This window comes from Rhincodon typus, chromosome 33 (genome assembly GCF_021869965.1).
Source record: "Rhincodon typus isolate 14 chromosome 33, sRhiTyp1.1, whole genome shotgun sequence".
Lineage (NCBI taxonomy): Eukaryota > Metazoa > Chordata > Chondrichthyes > Orectolobiformes > Rhincodontidae > Rhincodon > Rhincodon typus.
In genome coordinates this window covers 22126082-22136972 of record NC_063364.1, presented here as the reverse complement: position 1 = coordinate 22136972, position 10891 = coordinate 22126082, and the positions used below count along the sequence as shown (strand labels likewise).

At 42.1% G+C, this 10891-nt stretch overlaps 1 protein-coding gene across 1 annotated transcript in view; it reads left to right on the top strand.

Annotated features, from left to right (window-relative positions):
* Window positions 1-10891, top strand: part of LOC109937386 — a 97895-nt gene that overhangs the window by 16784 nt on the left and 70220 nt on the right. The window contains exons 7-12 of the mRNA XM_048615739.1: window positions 3867-4043; window positions 5184-5299; window positions 6744-6875; window positions 8170-8371; window positions 9005-9124; window positions 10023-10140. Of these exons, the coding sequence (XP_048471696.1) occupies window positions 3867-4043; window positions 5184-5299; window positions 6744-6875; window positions 8170-8371; window positions 9005-9124; window positions 10023-10140 (865 nt within the window). The remainder of the gene's footprint in view (window positions 1-3866; window positions 4044-5183; window positions 5300-6743; window positions 6876-8169; window positions 8372-9004; window positions 9125-10022; window positions 10141-10891) is intronic.

The following is a 10891-nucleotide window of genomic DNA, read 5'->3' as shown; positions in this document are numbered from 1 at the left end:
CCATCAATTTCTACTTTTATCTCATTACAGCAATTCTTTATGGCTGCCTATGTTTTACTAGTCTGACTTTGCTAGGTTTTATATATTTTGGAGTCAAAGCTTTCCAGAATTTAGCCAGCTGTACAAGCAGGAGAACCTCATAAATTATTACACCAAGGAATCCTTTAATTATTTACCTGGAGAATCAGAACTCAGAAAAATAATTAACTCCAACATTCATAAAGGAAATAGCTAACTGGTTTTTACCAAACAAGCTGTTAATGTTTTCCTCAACTGCAATAAACTCCCAAAAATTGGAGCTCATTATGCAGTAATATTAATTACATATTGTAAGCAGAGACATATTTATCTATATGAGAAGCTCTCCATTTAAACTCCTCACAAATCTGTGACAATAGAGTGTATTTACATTAGATTTGTGATTTTGCCTTGCACCGACATGTTGTGGTAGGGTAAATGTAGCCTAAATTCATTGCTGGGGACCCTTCTGACCTTGTGTGGTGTGAAGCATGATTTGACAAATTATTCAAAATAGAAGTTTTGCAGGTCAGTGAGATAATTGATCAGCACTTATACAATTTCCCTATGCTATAGTATTAATGCTGATAGTCTTAATATGTATTTACTGTTCAATTAATTTTTAGCATTTATAGCTGCAGTTCTCAGTTGATTAATATTGCTTAAATGGCCAAGATGGTAAAGCCTTAGAAATACTTCATGCTATTAGCAGACCTCCCGCATGTTCACTTTCATTAACAGTGGTGGGATAAACCCAAAATCGATTCTGTTTCAACATGCTCTGGCAATAAATTATTGGGCTAAAGCTAATGATTATTCCCATTGCACTGTGAGCTGTTCAAAGAGTTGTGATGTTATTCCCAGAGCACCTGCTGCATTCAGCTGAATTATGATTTCAATCTTTCCATCTTGTTAAGTAACTCCTTAGCGTTATTAGGCATCTCTATGTCTCTGATGATTAAAATTAGGCACAGAGAGAGTTCTTATTGGACCAGTACTGGCAGGCTGTGAGGCAACACTGTGCATAGTGAGAGATGGATGCCAGTTTGAAAAATCCCCTGGTGAGAAAGAAAACCCACAAGGAAGCTCATTAATGGTTATCATAGAATGGAAGCAGGCCATTCGGCCCATCAAGTCACATCGACTCTCTGAAGACCATCACACCCAGACCCACCCTCCCTACCCTGTCCCCGAAACCCTGCATTTTCCATGGTTATTCCATGGCACATCCCTGGACATTATGGGCTGTAATTGACAGTTCACCTTACCTGCACATCTTTGGACTGTGGTGGAGGAGGGGAGGCAGCTGGAGCACCTTGAGGAAACCCATGTAGACATGGGGAGAGCAGTTGAAAGCCTTCTTTGGTGAGACAGTAGGTCTTAGAAGCAGGAACAGCCCAGGTTTGACATGCAGCATGTACTGAAGGTCACCAGGACAGTAGGGCAATTGAACCAACTACTGCCACAGGAAATATCAGCCAAGCTCCAGGCAATATTAACAATTCTGCACAAAGCTGCAAATTGACAAAGAAAATTTCAACACTTAACTGAAAGGCAATGAATCTCTTCTCTGAATTTAGTTTGTTCTGATAATGTGGCAAACTAATTTTTCTGGACCTTGATATGAACACCCTGTTGTTCATCAACTCCTTCTCCCCACCCAGCAGAAAACTACAAGTACGTTGTTACTTTGAACACAGAGACAGACTGCATAATTGCATCATTTACTGATGTTTGGAAATGATATTAGAGTTAGTGGTGATGGACCATAGAGTGGGATTATTTATGTCAGGTCTCTGCATGTTTTGAGTTCACTGGGCTTCCAGACTAGACACTTCCTAAGTGGATCCCCACTGCGGTTATCAGAGAAAGAGGAGTAGATGGCATCCAGGGTATTGTGTCCTATTAAAGTGTACTCACACGTTAAGCAGGAGTACCTGTTCTTGCCAGATTTATATGCTGATAGACATGAGACCTTCTGTCTCCTAAAAGGCTGGTTTCCTGAGGCTACTCTTGGGAAGCAATTGTTTCCCTACGGATGCCAACCATTCTGGAAAATCACTGGACATTTTAAAAGATATTGTCCTCATGGTCCAGACCTGTTAGTACGCCTCTCTAGCAAAATACTTGCTTTCCTGATTTCCATTGTCTACATTGAAGGAATCCCAGCTACTTTGCTACTGGGAGTATGCATTCACTTTACAGAATGCTTCCTGAACCTTGGAATTTGCAGAAGGTCAGGAATGCCCGGAGCCAATCAAAGTAGTCGTGGATGGGGTGATACATTACCAAAGGCTCATTTCACAGAACCATCATTGGAGATAATTACTTGACAGCACCTTTGAGAAAGAGGAGAAGGAACCGGGAGGGAGAAACAAAGAACTCAGATCAGATCATTCATTTTAATATAAAAGTGAACAGTTTCAATTCCAAGAAGCCAATGACCTTACAAATTGGACCATTGGTTCCAGTTCATTTTGTTCTTGCTATGAATTTTAACAAGGTGTACCAGATTGATATCTGTCTAAACAGTACTGGATATGGAATAATATTGAAGTAAAATTTGCCTTGGTCATTCCACTTATATGTGTACATGCGTTTGGGAGAAATTTTATTTCTTGGCATCTGGACAACTTAACCATGAAAGAAAAGGAAGTCTGAACAATTTCAGATTACATTCTATTTATTTATCAGCAATTAAACCTAATTGGATGTTGGTAATGTGTGCACAGTTATGTTTTCTGGATAAACATACGAAGTGGGGGAGCGCAGAAGTAAACCATTCAACTCCTCAGCCTTGTTCCACTATTCAATAAGATCATGGCTGATTTGATCATGTTTCACTCACCAGGGCAGTAGTCCTGAGCAAACTGACAGAACTGCAGACTGATTGATGCATGGAATGAGTGGGTTGGCTTATGAGGAATGATTTGATAGACTGGATTGTTTCCACTGGAGTTTAGCAGAGTGAAGTAAATTGATTGAAATGTATAAGATCCTAGCAGAATAAAAGTAAAATGGTATTCAATCCTAATTTTAGAAAAAAATCTGGTGTTCATTAACAAATTAGGCACTGATCTTGTTTGAAAATAATTTATTTTCTTATTAAATTATTATTATGACAGATATGCTTCTGACCTGTTCTAGATCTAGACCTGTTCACAGTAGTCAGAAGGATGCAAAGTACTATTGGTTTTATTTTCTAAATAATGATGCGATCATGTAAATGTAACATTGTAACTTAATTACAAGTCCTTAGTGCTCTTCAACTTCATAGTTACATTTTGGCTTCATGCTGCTGCAATTAGAGATTTCAGACCATAATGTGCTTAGTTCAATGACTGCTGAGAAAAAGTACATATGAAACATAGTTCTCCCTCTCACCCTATCTGCATATGTCCCATTGTCCAAACAAAGTGGAATTGGAACAGATACCATGTGTTTTCCCTCCAAAATGAATTGTGGAGATGGCAGCAGCACAGGTAACCTCATTGTAAGGTAGAGGTAGCATGCTCCTGTTAGAATATCCCTCGTGGCCTTGAAACAGCAAATAATGACAGTAATTGGGAGAAGTCACTGCAGATACGAAAGGGAACAGTATCTTGTAAACCACCTGGTAGTGTCCTAGAGTTTCTTTAAAGTAGAAATTGAATAATTCTGTTTATCTGGATTAGACATTACTATATTGCATTACTATATCATCAGTGGAAATGTGCTGTTGTTCATCAGTTTGTTTTGTGTATGTAAGGGGTGAAGGCAGTGCAAAGGGTGTATTTTCACTCCATGTTACTAACTCTTCGTATTTGCAATAATGAGACATAATCCTGACCCACAGTCTCTTTTTGCAGGTGTTCCTGTTACCATGGCAAGAAACCTGCTGGGCACTCAGCTACGGGCAGGTCCAAACCAGGTGCTGGATGGGGTAAAGATGCACGTGTTAGATCTTTACTGTGAAAGTGATAAACTGAAGCGCCCACATCCGCAAACTTTGGCAGAGTTTGAAAAGATACACATAGTAGGAAAAGGTGAGGTCAGGGAACAAGAAGGCATGACTGAATGGAACACAATACTCCAGGAAATAATGGCCTTAAAAATGTCTGCCACTAACAACTTGACATAAACCTTACTTTTAATAAATAGATCCGTGACGCCGAAGAATTACTTTTACCAAATTTGAGCTTCATCGCCAACTATATGTTTAATTGTAGAGTCATAGAGAGTTTATCTAAGGTATGGAGCGAGGCCCATGTCAGCTCTCTGTTGAGAAATGCAATCAGTTACCCATTTCCCCTTTCCCCTATGGCTCTGTATATTTGTTTCCCTTAAATGATCATCTGTTTTTCCTTGGAAATCATTCATCCTCCCAGTTTCCACCACCTTCACTGGCAGTGAGTTACAGTTCATTCTGACTCAGTTCATAAAAGTTCTTCCTCACTTGTCACCCATGTCCCTTGCCCATAATTTGAAATACATGCTCCATAGAAACATAGAAAATAGGTGCAGGATTCAGCCATTCAGCCCCTCGAGCCTGCAATACTAATCAATATGATCATTGCTGATCATGTAATCCCAGTCCCGCTTTCTCTCCACACCCCTTGGTCCCTTTAGCCGCAAGGGCCATGTCCAGCTCACTCTAGAATACATCTAGTGAACTGGCCCCAAAGCTTACCCTTTAGTCTTAGACTGTGATTCCTAGTTCTGGATTTCCCCAACATTGGGAACATTCTTCCCGCATCTAGCCTGTCCAATTCCAGCAAGATTTTATAGGTTTCTATGAGATCCCCACCATAGTCCTGCTACCAGCTAACTGGAACAGCTTATCTTTGCCTACGAAACCTGTCGGAATCTTGTAAACCGCTATCAAATCTCCCCTCAAACTCTGGTCCTCCCAGGAGAATGACCCCGGCTTCTCCAGCCTCACTCTTGTATCTAAAATCCCTCACCCCTGCAATCACTGGAAAACTCCTCTCTATCCTCTCAGGGACAAAACCACGTTTTTCCTTCAGATGAAATTTTCCAGTCTAATCTCCATGTTTGTCCTTTTCCACAGTTACTGAAATATTTCATGTGAGTAAATGAAATAGGTCCTTCAGAAATTGTGTGAAGGCTGAGTTTTCTGTGCCAGAGCAGATTTCTAATAAAAGCCCATGTCCTTTTCTTGGCAGGAGCCTATGGGACTGCAGTCCTATATCGGAAGAAGGATGACGATTCACTGGTCATATTGAAGGAAATCAATATGCATGAACTAAACCACATTGAGAGGCAGAGAGCAATGAATGAGGTTTGTATTTAGCGCCAGTATATTTGACTGACTGTGCCATATGCAGTCATAAAGTTACTGAGATAAGGACCATGCTGAAAACAATGTAAAGCCTTCCATTTATATAGCACCTTTCATAACTGCTGAATGTTGCAAAGTACTTTAATGTCATTGAAGTGGAATTAAAGTTGTAAATGTTTTTAAGTGTTGGTGTAATGTAGGAAATATGGCTGCAGATTTGCACATACCGAGCAACTAGTTTGCTTTTGTGATAATTGGTTGAAGGATAACATTGGACACGGCACTGGCGATTCCTCCTCCCATTTTCCCTCAAAGTCATTGCAATGTAGGATCTCATTATGTCTCTGTGATAGGGCAGATAGGGTTGCAGTTTAACATTTCTTCTGAAAGTTGCCAACTGCGGTCAAAGCCCTCGGTATTGCACTGGTTTGTCAGGTTTTGATTTTTTGTATGCAGGTTCTGGAATCAGACCTGAACCCACAATGGCTCAGAGGAGGAAGAGTTCTACCAACTGGGCCAGTCGCTGACAGGGAAGAAAGTATCGAACCAGATTTTCTCACAGTCTTCAGAAGCCCATCATCTGGTCTAAACAGGGATCTGGAACCCACAAATTGCAGAGTGCATCTAATGGTGCACCCTTCCCAGAGGTGGTCTTCCCACCTCAGCATTCGCTGTCCTGGATGAGTTCCCAATGCTGTCAGCCCTATCAGGGAACCAGCAGTTCCAAACCCTCAATATCCCACAGGGAGTAGTGGGTGCTGCTGAGGCAGGTTGGAAACTGAGAAAGCATCTCAACAAGAAGGCTCCTTTTGGAAGCATGCACATGCATTAGAAATTCTGAAGGGGGGAAGTGGGGTGAAGCCATTGCGCTCCTCTCAGAGTAAGAAGGGAGACCCCAATGCAGGTGTGTTGACTGGGCCCTGAGTGCCCCACTTGCCCCCTTCCCCTTCCTTTTGTCACATGGAGCCTTTTGTTCCAATGGCCTCCTGACCTTTCATTGTGATAGCAGCTTCTGCACCTGAGAGGAAACTACTCCATCAGTGCTCACAATCCTGGACATGATTGGGTATTTGATTGGCCACCTGACTGTGTAACACAGACAGTCGATCTGAGTCCTCGCCTACGTACGGGAAACATCCCCGGTGGTAAGTATGGGTCAGGTGCCATCCCAATGTAGCTGCCACATTTTCCTGCCCCAAACCACATTACATAGCTTGGAAAATTCAGCCTGTTGCATTTAACATGATATTGGTCTGACCGTATGATTTACTGTCAGTGAGTCCTTGGCCATGTAGCTTTTATGGACTGAGTGTATAGGGCTCCTGCCCTGACCCTATGTTTCTTTGTGGGTAAACATATGCAGTTCTTAACCCTCAGGCTCTGTATGAGTCAGTGTATAATGTAACTGATGCTGCTTTGTTTTCTTGTATCTCCTCTGCTGTAGGTGAAAGTGCTTTCAATGTTGGACCACCCCAACATAATCAATTACTATGACAGCTTTGAAGAGGATGGTGTGCTGATGATTGAAATGGAGTATGCAGACGGGGGCACACTAGCACAGTACTTGGCACAGCAGGTATACAGGGAGATACTTGGGTGGTGTTGTGAGGAGAAAACTTCCCAAAATAAATAGTTCAAGGAGGCTTTTGTAAATGAGAAGGAGCATTAGTTTTGGTTTCCTTTTGATCAGTATCATGATGTCATGTCATCAGTGGCCCCTCGTAGATGAGGATGACTCTCTTCCACTCTCAGGGTGAGTCCATCGGTTGCTGTACAGACCATTGCGGCTACCACAGGCTCTGTTACACTTGGGGCAGGTGGTGGTCACAGGAAGGGGTGGGTGGGACCTTGGTGTGGCAGCACACTCCTTTCGCTGTTTTCTCCTGGCTTCCATTTTTACTCAAAGACAAGTTTCAAGGTGCTTGATGCCTTCCCGGATGCTCCTCCTCCACTTTGGACGGTCTTGGGCCACTGATTCCCAGGTGTTGGTCGGAATGCTGCACTTCACCAGTGAGGCCTTGAGGGTATCACTGAAGCACTTCCTCTGTCCACCTGGGGTTCCCCTGCCGTTTCTAATATCATGATATATAATGAGTAAAACGCACTGATTGTAAAGTGCAGAAACATTGCTGCGATCTGTTTGAATTACCTTTGCTAGAGTGGTTCTGGAGGACACTTGAGATACTTGCTCATTTGACAAGCTGTTACTATGAGAGAATTCATCAAAGGTAAAACATCTGGTTAAATAAAGCTCAGAACTGTCCATTCTGCACTTTTTCAACTTTAACATCACCCTTCTCACCCTTCATTGGAGGTTCTGTATGACACTAATGCCCTCTGCCTTTTGTTAGACTGTGTAAAAAGCACAGGATGTAGAACAAAGCCAGCTAGTTACACTATTGTCTCTCATTCAAACCCTCTGATTTCTACTACCTTCTGTTTCAAATTTAGCTCATTGTATTGCTATGCATATGGAGCCTATTCTAATGCCTTCTGAAAATATCAGCTCATTATCTCCACGGCCCTTGCTCTAATTTCTCCACAAGTTAATTTTGAAATGCCTTTATGGATTCTGACCTGAAACATTGACTTTCCTGTTCCTCTGATGCTGCCTGACCTGCTGTGTTCCTCCAGCTCCACACTGTGTTGAAATTAAATTAATCAGAGTGATCCTAGCTTTTCACTTCTAAGCTTTGGGGTCAGGATGTGTCTCCCTACAACACCCTTCAATCTCAGGAGACTGTAGCAGAATTCATATCATGCTGACGGTACCTGATTTGATGAGCCAAACTCTTATGGTGTGGCATTCTTTAGTCTGTAGCAAGGATGCTTTCACAATCCTGAGAAGGTTAAATGTCTTTTTGCTTCAGGGTCAGGAGTTAGAAGAGCAGCAAATTCTGAATCTCTTTCATCAGATGGTGGCTGCGATCTCTTACCTCCACAAACACAACGTGCTGCACCGAGATCTCAAGACAGCAAACCTCTTCCTTACCAAGAAAGGCGAAGTGAAGCTTGGTGACTTTGGGGTAGCCAAGGTGATGACGACAGGAAGTGAAGCACACACAATCTTGGGTGAGCTTTACTTCAAGCAACTGATGGACAAAGAAAGGTGTAAACGTGTGCTTGAGAACAACAAGGTATGGGATAGGTATTAGAGTGTGGCTAAGAGTTGGGCATTTGGCCTCAGGTAAGAGCAGAGATAAACAGGCATGGGTAGGAATACATTGCAGATAGAGACAATATAGAAGGGGTGGGCAACGATGGCTGTAATTAGTTATGATATGTGCTGAGATATTACAAAGAATGTTTTGCATAGTGGTATGTTTACATGTATGTTGAAGGCTGGCAATAACTCAAATGTTCTGCAGGGATGGGCATCTTGAAGGCATGCAGTATCTTGAGCTTTGCAGGGAGATGTAACCCTCAGTAACAGATGAGTGAATAGGTATAAATAAAGAAACGTTGGACTTTTAAGTGTGATACTTCGGCAGTATATTATGGTCCAAGGAAATAAAAAGCATGCCACACAGGAGAATGCTCAAACCAAATGTGAGTGACTATTGGTGGCATGTATGTAGAAGGTATTGCATTAATATGATTGTTTGTCAACACACTTCCAGCAGTGAACAACTCTCCCAGTTAATTAACTGTTAAAGACTCTGATGCCAGGGTGAGTCTATCTAATTGACACTCTATTCTGTGTAGGTACTCCCTTTTACATCTCCCCAGAGATATGTGAGGGAAAATGTTACAATGACAAATCAGATATCTGGTCACTCGGTTGTATTCTTTACGAGATGGCATGCCGTCAGCGCACATTTGAAGGTAAGAGATATGAGAAAATAATGACTCAGTTAAATAAAAAACAATAGCTGCCATATGGTAAAATAAGCCACGGCTCTTACAGAAAATGGCAGTCTTGTGGCACCGTGGCTTGTGTCCCTGCTTGTGAGCTAGAGGCTCTGGGTTTGATTCCCAATCAGGACTGGATAACCATGGAAGATCCATTCATAATGTGGTCGAGCAGGTTGATTATCAATCCATAACAATTCCAATACATCCCTGTGGTAAATTTCTATGATCCCTCCAAACCTTTCCTAGCTTAGGTGGGTTATAGGGAGATGGGTCTGGGTGGGATGCTCCGAGAGTCGGTGTGGATTTGTTGGGCTGAAGGGCCTGTTTCCACACTGTAGGGAGTCTATGATTCTATGAAAATATCCTGGCCATCCATAAAACAATGAAAACACTGTTGGACCCTGGAGAACGCGGAGGTAAAAATAGATATGTTAGTTCCTGGATGCGCTCCTGATCTATCCTTGCATTGAGACTCATTATAAGAATATCCCAAGAATGTGACAGAGGAACTCCATTAAGATCTGTATCAACAAAGAAACTGAGGGAAAAAATATGATCTGAATTCATTAGAAGGGTACTGTAAATATTGTAGTACAAGATTTTAAGTATCAGAATAGTTTTTATTGTTAACATGATGATGAAGATGATAAGATAAAGCATCTTGTTTTTTGTACGTCTTCAGTCATTCTCAAGTAATTGGGGGACTTTTTTGTCAAAAAGTGTTTTTTGTTTGCAGTCTTGTAAAACAATCAGTATCTTGGCTAATAATCCCACCAAATGTAGGTTCACTGGTCAGTTATCTCAGGATTGAGGATATGAAAAGGGCACATCAAAGCCCATGGTCTTACTGTTTCTTTTTCTTTTATAGGAACTAATTTGCCAGCAGTGGTGAATAAAATCATGAAGGGGCAATTTGCTCCAATCACTGATAAATACAGTGCTGAGTTTAAAGCCCTTGTGATGGACATGTTGCAAAAAGAGCCTCAGTAAGTTGCAAATGTATCTGATTTCCTGATGATTAGCTGGAGAAAATTCCTCTGAAAGTGATAGCTTTCCTCCCCTGTGGCTGTTGATTTCAGCAATCATTTCATCAAGGCTGTTCGGAAGAGGAGGGAGACAGAAAGCAGGAAACTATAGGCCAGTTAGCCTATGATCTGTCATTGGGAAAACGCTGCAATCTATTATTAAGGAAATAGTAGAAGAACATTTGGAAAACCATAAAACAGTCAGGCAGTGTCAACATGGTTTTACAAAAAGGCAGTGTTTGATGACACCCGCAACCACAAGCAGCTATGTGTGTTCATTCACTCGGGAACCCACATGAACACAGTGCATCATCATGTACGATTTACATCATCTGATGCTGTGATGCAAATGCAGTGCTGCACATGCACCGGGAAGCAGGCGCGATTTTGGAATGGGGTTCAGTGGTGGAGAGAGGATACGCAGGACAGGGAAGTAGTCCCCTGGATTGAGGAGGGAAGAGAGTCCAGAAGCTGGATGGGGGTTGGGGGCAGTTGACAAGAAAGGCCCAGGATCCAGGCTCCCAGCCCACCTTCTTCGATAGTCAGAGACTTTTTCCCAGGGCGGAAATGACTATTACGAGGGGGCATAATTCTAAGGTGATTGGAGGAAGGTATCGGGGAGATGTCGGAGGTAGGTTCTTTACACAGAGAGTGGTGGGTGTGTGGAATGCACTGCCGGCAGTGGTAGTGGAGTCAGATACTTTAGAGACTT